The sequence below is a fragment of the Oryza sativa genome, chromosome 6 (genome assembly GCF_034140825.1).
Source record: "Oryza sativa Japonica Group chromosome 6, ASM3414082v1".
In the NCBI taxonomy this organism is placed as follows: Eukaryota; Viridiplantae; Streptophyta; class Magnoliopsida; order Poales; family Poaceae; genus Oryza; species Oryza sativa.
Window position 1 is genome coordinate 30,045,209 of NC_089040.1, and position 15,640 is coordinate 30,060,848.

The window sequence follows — 15,640 nt, forward strand, 5'->3', positions numbered from 1 at the left end:
AGAGATGCTTGAATGAACATCAATATGAATGTGAGAAATGCTTGAATGATTTACATTGTTGGGAATCTCTTATGATGACCTTCGATTATGCTCTAGGGTGTGTTTTGTTGGGAATGGAAGGGGACGAATTATGCTCTTGTCCATTCTATGCTGAAAGTCCTGAGTTTCCCACTTGAGTATACTCCTATGGTCCTCCACTTGAGTATACTCCTATGGTCCTATATGCTGCTGATCTGTTCGCGTGGGTATCATGCACGGTGGAGTAGTTTATTTCTCTAGCTTAATTGTTAAGTGCTCTTTAGTCAAAGCTTCCTTGGTCGCCAAGGCTACGAATTAACGTTATTGCCGTACTACTTAATTACTAAAAGATGATCGAGGGAAACAGCGTCGATCTGCAATGATTAACTCTCAAGAGTCAAGAGTCAAGTCAACTAATCATCTCTATTCGTACCTCTATGTCGGTTTGGCTACTGTGGGCTAAGCCCATGATGCTTGGCCTAACCCCAGCATCTGTATTTGGAATTCTTTTTTGGGAGTACCTATACATCTTTCGAAAGATTTCTATGGTCGTATCACACAGATTTTTAATCTTTGGATTAAAATCCGATAGATATAATAAAAAGCAAAAAGCAATTAAGAAACACCATAATGGACACTAAATTACCATATCCTCAAGAAAAAGACCAAATCCAATACAAAATTTAAAATTTACATGCGTAGATTCAAAAATTACAGTGCAACTTACAAAAGTTACAGTGTAAGTTTTATAAATTACACTGTAACTTATAAGAAAATGCACTGTAAATTTGAGTGAGAAAATCGAGTGAGAGATAAGAAAAAAAATCTTTCGAGTGAGATATAGCAAAATTGTTCTTTTTTTTACTAACCATAAGAAAAGATCATACGATATTCAGTGATTTGGCATATGAAGAAATCAACAAAAATAACTACAAATGGTAGCGTGAAAAGTGTACTACCTGCTAATGCTATGGTTCAAAGACGAGGTTAGATGCATATGGCCATCCAAATACTTGAAAATAAAACCGACGGCCATCACCCATCTAAACCTATCCCACTCAACCAAACTCATTAATCATTATGGAGGTATACTAAGCATCGTATGGAGTAATCAACCCGATCTTTTCATTATCACCTCTGTCTTAAAAAGACCCTTTTTCTTTTCATATTTCAGCCAAATCAATACAAACCTAAACAAATCATAATACCCTCCATAACTCCACGTAATAACTAATATAATGTTTGATAAATAAGATATGGATTTTCATCCCTCGAGGGGATGTCCCTCCTTGACAACATAGATTAATATAAAATATTTCACTCGAACAATATGTAAGACCAAATTCAACTTCTACAAGTTGCAACAAAAAGAACAAACTAAACTGAAAATAGTTATCGTACATTCATAGCTATATTTGTTATAACTTGTAGAAATTGAATTTTAACTTGTATTTTTGTGGATTGATATATTTCGTACTAATCTATCTTACTATTTTTTTTAAAAAAAAAGTTTATATATGCACGAAACAAGAGGATATCCCCTCAAGGGATGAAATCACTTTCCCTGATAAACATGCTAATGAAATTCAAGGTAAATTCTGTATCTTAATCAAGTAAGAACGGGGCTAGGTCGGTTCCGTAGCAAGTGTCCCGAGCTCCTTATATATACATAGCCTCGACATGGCCATGGCAATTCGAGTTCCATTCGAACACGAAGCCATCTATCTAGCTTGCAAACACACATGGGGGCGCCTCTGAAGCTGACCTGGGCCTCGCTCGGCTCGCTGTTCGCCACCGCCGTTCTGGTGCGCACGGCGGCGCGCGACTTCCTCCCGCCGGAGGCGCACGGCCTGCTCCGCGCGCTGCTGTCGCGCGCCGCCGCCGCCCTCGTGACGCCGTGCGACGCCATCATCGTCCACGAGACCGACGCCAACGGCGTGCCCAACGAGCTGTACGAGGCGGCGCAGCTCTACCTCGGCGCGCGCTGCCTCGCCACGGCGCCCGCGATGCACCTCCACAAGGCGCACGGCGCGGCGGCCGCCGTGGCGTCGCTGCCGGGCTCCCACGCCACGCGCGACGCCTTCCGCGGCGTCCGCGTGCTGTGGACGTCGCAGCTCGACGGGAACGCGAGCTCGTCGTTCGGGGGAAGCTTCTCCTCCTCCTCCTCCCGCCGGTGGGCGCCGCCCCCGATCGACGGCTGGCAACGGTGCCTGCGGCTCGAGTTCCGGCGACGCGACCGCGACGTCGTGCGCGACGCGTACATCCCCTTCGTTCTCGAGGAGGCGGCGGCGCTGCGGGCAAAGTTGCGGGAGAGGAAGCTCTACACCAACAACGGCGGTGGTGGCGGCTGTTACTACGGCGACGGCGGCGCCATGGACGATCACCAGATGCTCTGGAAGGCGCACAAGTTCTCGCACCCGTCCACGTTCGACTCGCTCGCCATCGACCCGGCGCTGCGCGACGACATCCGAGCGGACCTGCTCCGGTTCGTGCGCAGCCGCGAGCACTACGCGCGCGCCGGCCGCGCGTGGAAGCGCGGGTACCTGCTCCATGGCCCGCCCGGCACCGGCAAGACCAGCCTCGTCGCCGCCATCGCCAACCTCCTCGAGTTCGACATCTACGACCTGGAGCTCACCACAGTGACCTCCAACTACGACCTCCGGAGGCTGCTGGCCTCGACGCGGCCCAAGTCGGTCATCGTCGTCGAGGACGTCGACTGCTCCCTCGGACTGTTCGACCGGACGCGCGCGCCGGCGCCGCCGTCGTCCCAAGACGACGCCGACGCCGACGCCGACGAGCAGCGCAACCGTGCGATGCTGCAACACGCGCTAACCCTTCTGCCGCCGGCGGTCGAGGCGGCCATGCGGCGGGAGACGATCAGCCTCTCCGGCGTGCTCAACTTCGTCGACGGCCTCTGGTCGTCGTGCGTCGGCGAGAGGCTGGTGGTGTTCACCACCAACCACACGGACAGGCTCGACCCGGCGCTGCTCCGGCCCGGCCGCATGGACCGCAAGGTCGAGCTCGGCTACTGCAAGGCCCCGGCGCTGCGTGTGCTGGCCAAGAACTACCTCGGCGACGACGACGACGCCGACGACCACGACGAGATCATGGGTGAGGCGGGGAGGCTGCTCGATGAGGTGCAGGTGACGCCGGCGGACGTCGCCGAGGTGTTCATGGGATGCGACGGCGACGACGGAGCCCACGTCGCGCTGCAGAAGCTCGTGGACGAGCTCAACGCTAGGAAAGGAAAAATGAATGGGCCTAAATGACTTTATGGGCTTCATAAGCTTTAAGCCCAACTCGTTCTGTTTCAGTATGCATTTTCCTATTGTTTTCGTATTATTGAATACTACTTAAAAGTCAACGGCGTCATACATTAAAATATGAAGGTACTATTTAGCAAGAAATCCAAAAGTTGAGTTTGGCACGCTTCGGTCAAGTCTTTTACTGGTCGGATGGGTGGATTAATCTTTTTCCAAATTTTCTACCAGTTGATGATGACATGACATCAAAGATTGCTACAAGTTCTTTGCCATTGGCTAAAGCAGAAAAGATGCATGTGGTGGTTCTTCGTATATGCACCCTGAGTAATAATATGCAATTCATGTAGGATCCACCAATACATGTTTAACTTTTTTTAAAAAAAATATCTCTCAGGTCATAAATATTTTACTTTAACACAAAATATTATCAATTTTTTGAAATTTTGACCATCAATAGTTTATTAAGTTCTTAGTTGTTAAACAAATGGCATATATGTAGGTAGGTTTTCACTTTTCAGTACTATCGTAATATCGTGAAGTCATTCAATTTTATAATTTCTTTTTTACAATGCAAAGTTGATGATCAATGCTATAAAAGTTTGACAAATGATCCCATTGTTTTGCTTATGCTTATAAACCAAAATTTAAATTTTTTAAACTTGATTTTAAGTTATTTTTGTGTTCTTTTTATCATGGTTTATTTTATGGCACTCGTCTTTTACCGCTAAGAATAACGTTTTACCCATAAATAATGTTTTTACTAATAAGTAATATGAATAAGTATAAGGATAACTAGACCACAAGTCTTGTTCTAAATGTTAATTATTTATTTATACCCGAGAAAGAGAGTGTGTGTATTATGGTCAGGACGGCATCTCACTGACCTTAAAATAGGTTAAATATCATATTTTCTTTACCGTGGGGAGTATTGTTGATGAGGACTAAGGTTCTGAATCTTCCGTTAGGTACTAGATAGGTTAATTGTGGAGACTTGATGTTGATGATTCAAAAGCTCCGATCAGAATGACCGAACCCCGTGCAATCACTACACCACCCCTCTGTTAGTTATCACCCGAGCCGAAACATGGTTGATCTCGCCAAAAAGACTATATTCCGTAAGCGAATCGAGAACACAAGTAAGAGAGTAGAAGATGCAATTTGAATATATTGCGAATTTAAGATGGAGCTCATAAGTTGGTGTTCCACAGACCAAACTAGCAGCAAAACTGCAAAATCCAACCCTAATTTGATGACGGTAACTGATTAAATAGATTCTAGGGTCGACCTAGGGTTGTTATAGCTAGGGCGCACACCCCCTTGGGCTTAGCCCACGAGTCACGACACAATTACAAAGCCCAAAGTTCAAATCGGACTTGGACTGGATGAGGTACATGGCTTGTTTTGTAGATTACCAATAGATTAGAAGGAATTTTGATGTGTGATCAGAACTATATGAAAGTAGATTCCATAAGCTTTCCAATAAATAATCATGGGCTCCGAGATTCCTTCTAGATCATTGGCTAGGTCCGTTTGAAATTAATGCTATTAGGAGACTTGAATCCGAATCCAAAATGTGCATAATTTCCTCTCTTCTATAGACTAAAAGTGATATGGTGATGTATGAGCAGTCTTTAGGAAAATCTTAGTTTGGTCCCCGACCAATTTATTTGATCATCCAAGCACTTCGTGAGCCCGCTCTCATTTCCTTCACCCATGCTAATATTTCTTCAAACGAGAAGATATAAAACTTATGGTGCAGTAATATTTGTTCAAACGTATAATAAGTAAACCTATATAGAATCTATGCATCTTTAGCTTGTTGAAGTGTAACATAAACATGGTTATATCTGAGCCAGTGTTGTTCTTGTCAATTGTTTTCGCATTGTTCCGAAAACGACAGCTTTGTCCTTGTAAACAAGAAGTAAGGTTAAAGTTATGTACACGTAGAAAGATAGATCATATCACCAAATGCCGAGCCAGTTTCAAGAATTCGAGTCACCTATGACCTATGGAAGTCGTAAAGTGTATTAGTGGCCTGACTCATCTCGAAATATTGGATAAGGTAAGCCTGTGCTCTGATTTTTCGGCTCCTCTAGCTTAGTTTAACCCTACCGTTAGTCAAAAGCTCCATACATGACTTGTTAACCTACTCTTATTTTGCCCATTGCTGTTACTTCTTTTATGTCGAGAATGCTAATCCGCAACCAGTTGTGCGCGTCTTCCCCGGATGATTGGACACGTGTCGCGTGCGAAGAGGGAAGCGGCGGACGGCACGCAGAGTAGAATTAAAAACTCTACCTAATTCTATTGTAGTTTTACAAAAATACCTTTTGAACTTTTAATATGAAAAACAATCAAATATAAATGAATAGCCACATATAAAATCAAATTGAGATGCGCGCAAGTAATTGCAGAAATTTAACCTTGTGCTAATGACTACTGTGAATTTGCGTTATCAACAGCAGCCAGCCAGTACGGACGGCCAATGTTCGTTGCCATCAAACGTCCACGTCGACGTATATCCGGAGATCAAAACAAAAGCAGAGGAGACGACATGGTGCAACTTCTCATAAAACGCAAAGAAAATTGCTGAAAAATTCAGAAAGCCACACACCATTGCAAAATGCAGCAAATCCTCAAATCCTCCATCCATGGCGCAACCATGACACGATCACAACCGACCTAATTAATACCTAACTCGAAACCAAATCACCATGAAAATTATTAATTATATATTGATCATGATGCTGTTCAAGTTCAAGCAATCCGCAATGGCGGCTCGTCTGCTTTTTACTCTGTCGTCATGGCCGCCTCCTCTGTGACAGGCACCGCCGGCGCGTCCCTCCTCCGCCGCAGCTCGTCGGCGAGCTTCCTCAGCGCGGCGGTGGCGCCCGCGCCGTCGCAGCCCATGAACACCTCGGCGATGTCGGCGGGCGTGATGAGCACCCCGGCTGCGAGGAGGCCCTCGGCGTCGGCCATGAGGCCGCTCACCGTGTCCGGATCGTCGGCGGCGTCCTCGCATCCTTCGTCGCCGACGCCGACGCCGAGGTAGTTCTTGGCGAGCACGCGGAGCGCGGGCGGCGAGCAGTAGCCGAGCTCGATCTTGCGGTCCATGCGGCCGGGGCGGAGCAGCGCCGGGTCGAGCCGCTCCGGGTGGTTGGTGGTGAACACCATGAGGCGCTCGCCGACGCAGGATGACCAGAGGCCGTCGACGAAGTTGAGCACGCCGGAGAGGCTGATGGATTCCCGCCCCATCGCCGCCATGGCCGCCGCAGCGGCCGGGGAGATGATCGAGAGCTGCGCCGCGTTCTCGTCGTCGCTCGCCTTGTTCTTGCGGTCGGAGAGGTCGAGGGAGCAGTCGATGTCCTCGACGACGACGACCGACTTGGGCGTGGTGGAGACGAGCAGGCGGCGGAGGTGGGAGTTGGTGGGCACGGTGGTGAGCTCCAGGTCGTAGACGTCGAACTCGAGGAGGTTGGCGATGGCGGCGACGAGGCTGGTCTTGCCGGTGCCGGGCGGGCCGTGGAGCAGGTACCCGCGCTTCCACGCGCGGCCGACGCGCGCGTAGTGCTCGCGCCGCGCCGCGAAGCGCAGCAGGTCGGCGCGGATGTCGTCGCGCAGCGCCGGGTCGACGGCGAGCGTGTCGAACGTGGAAGGGTGGGAGAAGGCGTGCGACGTCCAGAGGCGGTGGTGGTCGTCGCCGGGGGCGGCGGCGCGGTTGGTGTAGAGCCGCCGCTCCCTCGACCTGAGCCGCATCTTGGTGGCCTCGTCGATGACGTGCTGGATGTAGTGGCCGTGGATGAGCTCCCGATGCTGGCGCGGGAACTGCAGCTCGAGTCTGCGCGGCTCGCCGCCGCCGCCACCTCGGCCATAAGGGTTGTAAGGGTTGAACACTCCGCCGCCGCCGCCGCCGGCGGAGGCGCCGCGCTCGACGGGGCGAGCGGTCCACTTGACGAGGACGCCGCGGAAGACGTCGTGGGTGGTGTGGGCGTCGGGGAGGGAGGCGACGGGGCGGGGAGCTTGGTGGGGCTTGTGGAGGCGGACGGTGGGGGCGGTGGCGAGGCAGCGGGCGCCGAGGTAGAGCTGGGAGGCGTCGTAGAGGTCGTTGGCGCCGCCGCTGGCGCCGTCGGCCTCGTCGATGAGGATGGTGCCGACGTGGGGACGGAAGGCGGCGGCGAGGCGGGTGAGGAGGCGGCGGAGGAAGATCTCGGCCTCGGGCGGGAGGAAGTCGCGCATGGCGGTCCGGAACACCATGATGGTGGCGAGGAGCGAGCCCACCGAGCGCCAGTCCAGCACCATCTCCATGGCGGCGACGAGACGACGACGACGACGACCTCTCGCTCGCTACTCGAGTGTGGAAGTGGAGGTGGAGTGGAGGTGGAGGTTCAGGTGGTGGGGGTTTTATGCGTGCGCGCGGCGCGGCGGGGTGTAGTCGATCGGAGCGATCGATCGAGTCAAGTGAACATGATTAGTACACAACATGCTAGATTGAGCTCCTGTACCTTTAAATACACGGTGTTTTTATCATTAACATGTGAGTCCAGACATCGTCGGATCCACGTGTCAGTGATAAAAGTCACGTGACTTCGACGGTAGAGGATCTTGATCCCAACATGCTACCCCATACTTCCGCATTCCGAATGAAAAATAAATCAATATAAGATGTAACTTATTTTATATGAATTTAGATATAACTTTGTTAAAATTCATATGTTACATCGTGTACAATGTTTGCTTTTCATGCGCTGGAGAGAGTACCGTGGATGAGGCAGTTGATGCTGACGGAATGCGTCCAATAATGGAGCTCACCTTGTGACTTTGCGAGTAATGTGTATGGATATCTCCAAAATTCACTGAAGAGAAATAGAGGATGCTATTGCTCCTGTCCTAAGGACCAGTTCGGATAAATGGATGTCGGATATATATTATCTAATTTTGTGATAATACTCGAGAGTTAACAATAAATTAATTATTGTAAATTGGAAAAAGTACAAATTACCCCCTGAACTATCGCGGTCGATCGAATTACCCCCCTGAATCTGAAACCAGACATTGTTCACCCTGAACTTTTAATATCGGACGAATTATCCCCCCTTAGACCCAATCCAGAGCGATTTTTTCCTACATAGCGTACGCGTGTCAATCCAGTCAACATTTTCTTTTAAAAAATTGGTGGGACCCACCTGTCATTTCTCCCCTTCACCTCTCTCTGCGCAGAGGGGCGGGCGGCGGACGACGGCAACGTAAGACGAGGAGGGCCATGGATGAGGATGGACGCCGCCACCATCGCCAGACCACGTTGTTGCATGTTGCTGCCGCGCTTCTTGACGCCGCTGCCATGGATGAGGTTGCCGCGGCGGTGCATGGGGCGGTGCTCAAGTGGGCGCAGGTGCAGCAGGAGCGACGGTGGCGCGAGGATCCGCCGCCCCTGATCCTCGGGAGCGACGTCGGCGCGTGGATCTAGAGGCCTTCATCATCTGGAGCGCCTGGGGGAGCGGGAGGCGTCTTTCTCCTCCGCCACCGTCAAGTCCATCATCGACTAGTCGCTCTCCACCCCCTCGTTGTCCCCCTCCACCATCGCCGCCGCGGCCTCCACCCCGACAGCACGCACAGCGCGGCGTGGGGATGGGAGGTGGGCGGTGGCGCGCGGGGGCGGAAGGACGGAGGGCGGCGGTGGGTAACAAGCCGACGGCGGCTTGGTTGCGCGCGGGCGGGCGGCGGCACGAGCCGGCTAGCGCCATCACTCGCCCGAGAGCGTCGTCGTCTTCGAGCTTCTGCCACGTGGCGCTGTTGTCGTGTGGTCTGAGCCTCCAAGGGCCTCGTGCCACCGCGTGTAGAGGCCATCACCTCCTCCTCCTCCTCCTCCTCGAGCCACCATGTTGCCGTGTGACATTCCCTTGTTGTGCTCAGCCCCTGTGTCGCCGCGGGCCGCCACCGCCACCGCCACCGCCACCGCGGGCCCCTCCTCCTTCTCGTCGCCACTGCAATCGGCACTGCCTCCACCTGTCTGCCCCCGCCCGTCCCCTCACGCCGCCGGCCACCTCCCGTCCCTGCGCCGCCATGCCTATTTTGTGCCCGAGAGAGAGAGGAAATGGGGTATGACATGTGGGTCCCACTATTTTTAAAAAAGAAAATCCTGACTACATTGCCACGGGTATGCCACATAGGACAAAACCGCTCTGGATTGGATCGAGGGGGTAATATGTCCGGCATTAAAAGTTCAGAGTGAGCAATGTCTGGTTTTCTAGTTTAGGGGGGTAATTCGGTCGACTGCGATAGTTCGAGGGTAATTCGTACTTTTTCCTTGTAAATTTAAAATTTATTGCGGAAAATGCTTAGAAACTTATAGGACATTTAAAAAATTCACACTATTTAAAAGCTCGGAAAACGCGCCACCCATGGTCTTCATTCATTGGATGCATTGCTCTTTATTTGGTGTTTGCAGCTAGTGCAACTTAACCCGAGTCGAAGAGGGTGTTTGGAGGGACTACAACCTAAAATCCAAGTTAGTGAGGAGTTCAGAGAGAGAAAATAATTTCTTTTTAACTCTAGCATATTTCCGTAACTGTTACATAAAAGACAGACGCATATGGACCATACTCACACAGCCACAAGCGGATCTCACACCAAGCACACCTAGTAGCGGAGCCAATAAGATCTTTGAGGCTGAACAAAATTTAATATAACTAATATTTACTATAAAAATTTCATCATCAATTTACTTATCTTAACTAATTAAAAGATTAGTATTTTTCCAATCGTCACCAAAATTAGTATTAGTATTTTTCGTCCGTATGTGCAATTTTTTCCACTTGTCCGTGTACGATCTCCTCCCAAAATTTTGGTTCGTCAGTACATGCGAGATCGAGAGACCGCATCGTACATGCGAGATCGAGAGACCGCATCGCTCCTGTCTCGTACGTTCGTAGAAGCCCAGAACTAATGCACGGAAACGAAAGAAACTGAATCAGAAATCCAACAACAATAAAGCAAAACCATCCCAAAAATTAAATCACCGGGGCCAAAAAAAAAAGGAAAAAATTGCAAAAAAAAATCAAGTATTGGCCGGCTTGGCGAGGCAATGGGGAGGAGGAGACGCAGCCCAGTGCGCACGGTCCACCCCCTCACCACGCACCTCCAAATCCATGGACCCGTGTGAGCGTGGGGGCGAAGAGACGACGGATCCATGCGGGAAGGGAAGAGGTCGCTGGATCCACCCCTCCCATCGCCGCCGATGGCGGATCCGCACGAGAGGAGGGCGGAGAGATGACGGGATCCGTGCGGGAGGGGAAGAGGTCGCCGGATCCGCCCCTCCTGTCGCCGCCGATGGCTGATCCGCGCGAGAGGGAGACGAAGAGACGACGGGATCCAGGCGTCGGTGGTGGATCCGCACGAGCAGCATCAATGGCTTGGAACCGTTGCATGAGGAGGCCTTGTCGTCACCCCCAGTCAGCCACTGCGCTTCTTCATCTTCTCGCTGTCGCGCTTCTCCATCTTTTGCCGCATCAAGGAGAGGAGGCGCCGCTGGCCGCTGCTGCAGCCGGTAGGCGGAAGAAGGCGCCGCTACTACAGGGAGGAGGCGCAAGGGCTGAGTATGGGAGGATGTGAGGGCGCACGCTGGTGGAGGCGCTGGATGCCTGGATGACGACGTGCGATGTGAATGGGGAACGACCGAACGAGTGAGGAGGGAGAGAGACAAAGAGACTGGGATTGAGAAGAGCCTAGAGCTCTTTGAGCAGAAGACCTCTTGGAGCTGGCAACCTCCTCGGTAATGAGGTACGAGCTTCAGTTTTTTCATTAAAAAAAACTATGACCGGTCAAAGTTCCTTTCTTTATTGTGATATTGATTTTCGCTGAAAAAAAGTTTTTTTAGATACACGTAAGAGTACTTCACAACTAATGATGATTTTTCTTTATTACTTATATTGTTGACATCAAAATCACTTAAAGTTTCAGTAAATACAAAATATTTGTTTGAGACAAAAAAATATCGATTGAAAAAAAGTAAAAAGTTTCCACGAGATAAGCCAAATTAGAGTATTCGCGCTATCATCCACATGTCACATGACCTGTCTCCACGCGAGTCCACGTATAATTTTGAGTTGACAGATCGAGAAAGCATGCATGACTACTAGAGACTATGAGTAAATATGCAAAACTATTTTCAATCTGCGACACTGCTACATGATATATTTTCTTGGACGCCACCCACTTTTGTTTCCATGCGGTCCGTAAGTAGAACCGCATGGAAAAAGAGGGGGACAGGTGCCGGGCTGTCGCCCGCACGGGAAAATACATTATCCCGCGTGGGCGACTTAAGCCAACCGCACACGAATTTTCAATAGCACGGGCCCACCGCTTTTAACCGCGCCCGCACACATCTCCTCCTCCGCCCGCTCCTCTCCTCCCACCTCCCTCTTTCCCACTCCACTCATCTCCTCCTCTCCTCCCACTCTCCTCTTTTCCCCTCTCTCCCGGCCGGCCGGCGGTGCGACAGCATGCGGCGGCGCGCGGCCCCTCCCTCCCCCTCCCTCAACTGCGGGTGGGAAGAAGGGCTGCGAGAGCAGGTGGCAGCGGGCGACCATGGCGGCCCCTCCCCTCTCTCCCCTTGCGGATCCTGCGGAGGGGCGGCGGATCCGGCGGCGCGCACCCCCTCCCCTCCTTCCCCTTGCAGATCCGGCGGAGGGGGGCGGCGGATCCGGCGGCGCGCAACCCCTCCCCTCCCTCCCCTTGCAGATCTGGCGGAGGGGAGGCATGGGGGCCCAGTGGAGCGGCGGCATGCGTCAGCGGCCGGTGTGGAGGTGAGGCAACGGCGTCGGCGACCGGCGGATCTATCTCTCCCCCTCCTCTCTTTGTTATTTGTGATTCTTTGTTATTTGTGAGATGCGTTCTTGGAGTTCATTTGCTGCTGTGAGATGTGTTCTTGTGATGTGAGAGTTCATTTGTTGATGTGAGATGTGTTCTTGTGATGTGAAATCATTGTGTGTCGATGTGCGACTACAGATCTGGTGCCAGTGACCAGAAGGGAGGTTGTCCTCTGCATCGGCTACGATGATGATGACCTCGCCCTCGTCGACATCACCTACCCCAAGCGTGACGTGGACAACATGCAGTGGTTCCGGGAAATCACACTGCTATACCGTGGCCACCGCCACTCCGCACCCTTCGTCCTCGGCCTCATCGTGCTCTGTGGCCATGCGCCGCGCAACAACTGGTGCCCATAGGGGCGAGAAGGGCGTGCGCGGCCATCCTCGGGACCTCGGCACCCTGATCCGCTACGTCGCGATCTACATCAGCGGCTCCCATGCCTTGTGTACCAGCCCGACTGCAACCAGTCCGAGTATACCGTCAGCGTGCTTCCTTTCCATGAGGACGGCGGAAGGATGGCGCGGCTCCTCACATTCCTGCGCAACAGGCGCGTCACGGTGGCCTGCGTCGGTGCGCACGAGGTGATGGAGAAGCTCACAGAGGAGTGGGAATTGGACGTGGCATGGCCGGCGGAGTTGACGGATCTGTTTTCGTTCACGTGTTCGGCAAGGTGTCCGGGGTAGGCGGCAAGGTGGCCGGGGTGGACGCGGTGAGGCTGCCCAAGGAGCTGGAACCGGATAAGGAGGAGATAAAGGAGAGCAAACATGGGGGTCTAGGGGAATTTTTGACAATTTCTCTTTTCTCAATAGCCGGAAATTATTATTTTAATGAGCATGGTGTCACTAGCATAAGGGTGGAAACAAGCCGAACCAAGCCTAGCTCGTCTCGGCTTGCAGTGGCTCGCAACAAACTAGGCTTGGCTTAGCTCGGCTCAGTCAGGGAAACAAGCTAAAACTTGAGCTCGACTCGGCTCGTTTTCTGGCTCGAGCCAGCTCGAGCTGTCTTGCAAGCCTTCCTGTTGAAACACCTCTTCATATATATTTTGTAATTATTAAAAAATCAAAAATAAATCATTAACATGTAAAATTTAAATAAGTTTATATATTCAATTCTTCAAAATCTTAATGATAAATTTCAATTTGACAAATAATAACGCCACAAAAAGTAAAATAATCGATATAAATACATGATGGCCTAGGCTCGCAAGTCAAAGCAAGCGGCTCGCGAGCTAGCTCGGCTTGGCTCATTTCAGCAATGAGCTGCAAAGGAGGCTTGGGCTTGGCTTATTTGGCTTACGAGCTGAGCCAAGCCAACCAAGCTCGACCAAGCCCGAGTTGAGCTCACGAGCCCGAGCTTTTTTTCCACCCCTGCACTAGCAAATATCCAACTTTTACATCCCAAAAAGTTAATCTGTGTAGTGTCCCACAGCTAATTAAAGCCGTGAAGTCACGATGTCCTGTAGCAAAATTTGCCTATTTGGTTTTGTTACACAGAGGATGAGTTAATTTCTCCATATCTTCACAATTTTCAGCTCATGTTTTATGAAGGGAGCAATATTTTTCAACTCCACACATTTTCTTCACATATCAACGCACGGGTATATTCCTATAGTTCTCTCATTTTTTTAAGGCTTATCTGCTTAGAAATATATATCCCGCAAATATAAAGAAGATTAATTGTCAAGAACAACACGACTCGACTTTGATCAAACTTCAACCACCCACTATCATCTGTTATCCGTGCAACGCACGGGCGTTGCACGGGCATTATGCTAGTTAATATTAAAATTTAATGGAGTTTTCGCCGGCGAGCCCGGACTAACCGGGCGGTGGCTCTGCTACTTGGCACACTCACAAACCCATGATGAGTGAGTTCCCTAACACACACTCAAAGAAGAGACTGATAGCAAATCTCTGGTTCCACTCACGACTCCACCATCACCACCGGTGCTTTCTTCTTATGTTGCGAAGCAATATCCTTTTCTTTTTTCCTTTACAGTTGAATGCAAGTCCTTTACGGTCACTCGCATATGCACGTCATGCATGACCCGAGGCTGCACAAGAGAATGTTTGTATGATTTCCAATTTTCCACAATGGCAAACCGATCCTGCTAAAGCTGAAAGAGATAAGTGGAGAGGCAGAGGGCGGCTTGTATTTTGATCTCGCTGAAGCTGAAGCCTGAAGGGATCAAACGACGGAATCTCGATGACTTGACCTACTCCATCCGTCCCAAAAAAAGACAAACCCTAGTTTCCGTGAACAGCGTTTGACCGTCCGTCTTATTTAAAAATTATGAAAAAAATTAAAAAGACAAGTCACGCATAAAATATTAATCATGTTTTATCATCTAGCAACAATGAAAATACGAATTATAAAAAAATTTCATATAAGACGGACAGTCAAAATTGGACACGGAAACCCATGGTTTGCCTTTTTTTGGACAGAGGTAGTACTTCTCAAAAGCGAAAGCCACCTTTTTTGTGTGCATTTCGTACTAGGAAAAAGTACGAATTACCCCTCGAACTATTGCGGTCGTCTGAATTATCCCCCTGAAATACAAAACCGGACATTCTTCACCCGTAACTATGCAAACCGGATGAATTACCCCCTCGACCCAATCCACGGTGGTTTTGGTCTACGTGGCAGTCCAGTCAGCGTTTTTTAATTAAAAAATTATGGGACCCGCATGTCATACACTTCTTACTCTCTCTCTATTCTCTCTCAATCTTTTCTCTCTCGCACGGCGGGGACGAGCGCGGGGACGGGCGGTCGGCGTGTGCGGTCGGCGAGGCGAGGCGAGCGCGGCGGCACGGACGGTGCGGACGTCGGCGCGGAGGCGGAGGCGGCGCTGATGGCGGAGGAGCGTGGCGGCGGAGCTGTGTGGCGGCGGAGGAGCGGAGGCGGCGGAGTCAGTTGTGGCAGAGGCAAAGGCAAGGTTTGTGGTGAGAGCGTGCAGCGGCGTGGTTAGCGCTTTGGCACAGCAGCAGGGAGGAAGGCACGCGCAAGTGCATGCATGAGCAAGAAGAGGAGAGAAGGAGGCGGCGGAGGAAACGGCGGCTGCGACCCGCCGGTGACCGATGCGCTATCCATGGACAGCGGCCTCCGCGAGGTGTCCCTCTCCGTGGTCTTCTCCGTCTGGTGCCTCCTCCTCCTTCGCTCCCAGTGTCATGGATCGATCAATGTCATGTCACCCTGGCGTTTGATTGATCTCTTCTTTGTAGATTTCTACGACGATGTCGAGGACGGAATGCGTGAAAACTACTGCAAGGTAATGCCGCTGGAGGCCTACATTTTCCCGACTGAGTATAACGCCTCCGCGGCCGCGCCGACGTGCCAGCCATCGTTGCACCCGCCGGAGCCGTAGCAAGAAACCGACCACCGGAGCCTGGAGCCGTTCAACAACACAACCGGCAGCAAATCGTCCACGGACGCGGCGCTCGATGAGCTCGACGAGTTCCGGAGCCGGATCCTGCAGGGCAAGGCCGCGAACG

The 15,640-nt window shown here is 51.1% G+C and overlaps 2 protein-coding genes and 1 pseudogene across 2 annotated transcripts; 2 read left to right on the forward strand and 1 right to left on the reverse strand.

Annotated features, from left to right (window-relative positions):
- Window positions 1-1,714: 1,714 nt before the first annotated feature.
- LOC4341947 (AAA-ATPase At3g50940) lies at window positions 1,715-3,445 on the forward strand. Its single transcript, XM_015786574.3, has one exon. It carries the CDS (start codon window positions 1,761-1,763, stop codon window positions 3,285-3,287), a length of 1,527 nt encoding a protein of 508 aa, XP_015642060.1. The 5' UTR covers window positions 1,715-1,760; the 3' UTR covers window positions 3,288-3,445.
- Window positions 3,446-5,851: 2,406 nt separating this feature from the next.
- LOC4341948 (AAA-ATPase At3g28580) lies at window positions 5,852-7,654 on the reverse strand. The gene has a single exon (XM_015785741.3). The coding sequence runs from the start codon at window positions 7,584-7,586 to the stop codon at window positions 6,072-6,074; it is 1,515 nt and encodes a 504-aa protein (XP_015641227.1). The 5' UTR covers window positions 7,587-7,654; the 3' UTR covers window positions 5,852-6,071.
- A 4,605-nt stretch (window positions 7,655-12,259) lies between these two features.
- Window positions 12,260-12,867, forward strand: LOC107281317 (uncharacterized; annotated as a pseudogene).
- Window positions 12,868-15,640: the final 2,773 nt, after the last annotated feature.

Bases quoted from the DNA above. Each gene is read 5' to 3' on its own strand.
- LOC4341947 (XM_015786574.3), top strand. From the start codon at position 1,761: ATGGGGGCGCCTCTGAAGCTGACCTGGGCCTCGCTCGGCTCGCTGTTC.
- LOC4341948 (XM_015785741.3), bottom strand. From the start codon at position 7,586: ATGGAGATGGTGCTGGACTGGCGCTCGGTGGGCTCGCTCCTCGCCACC.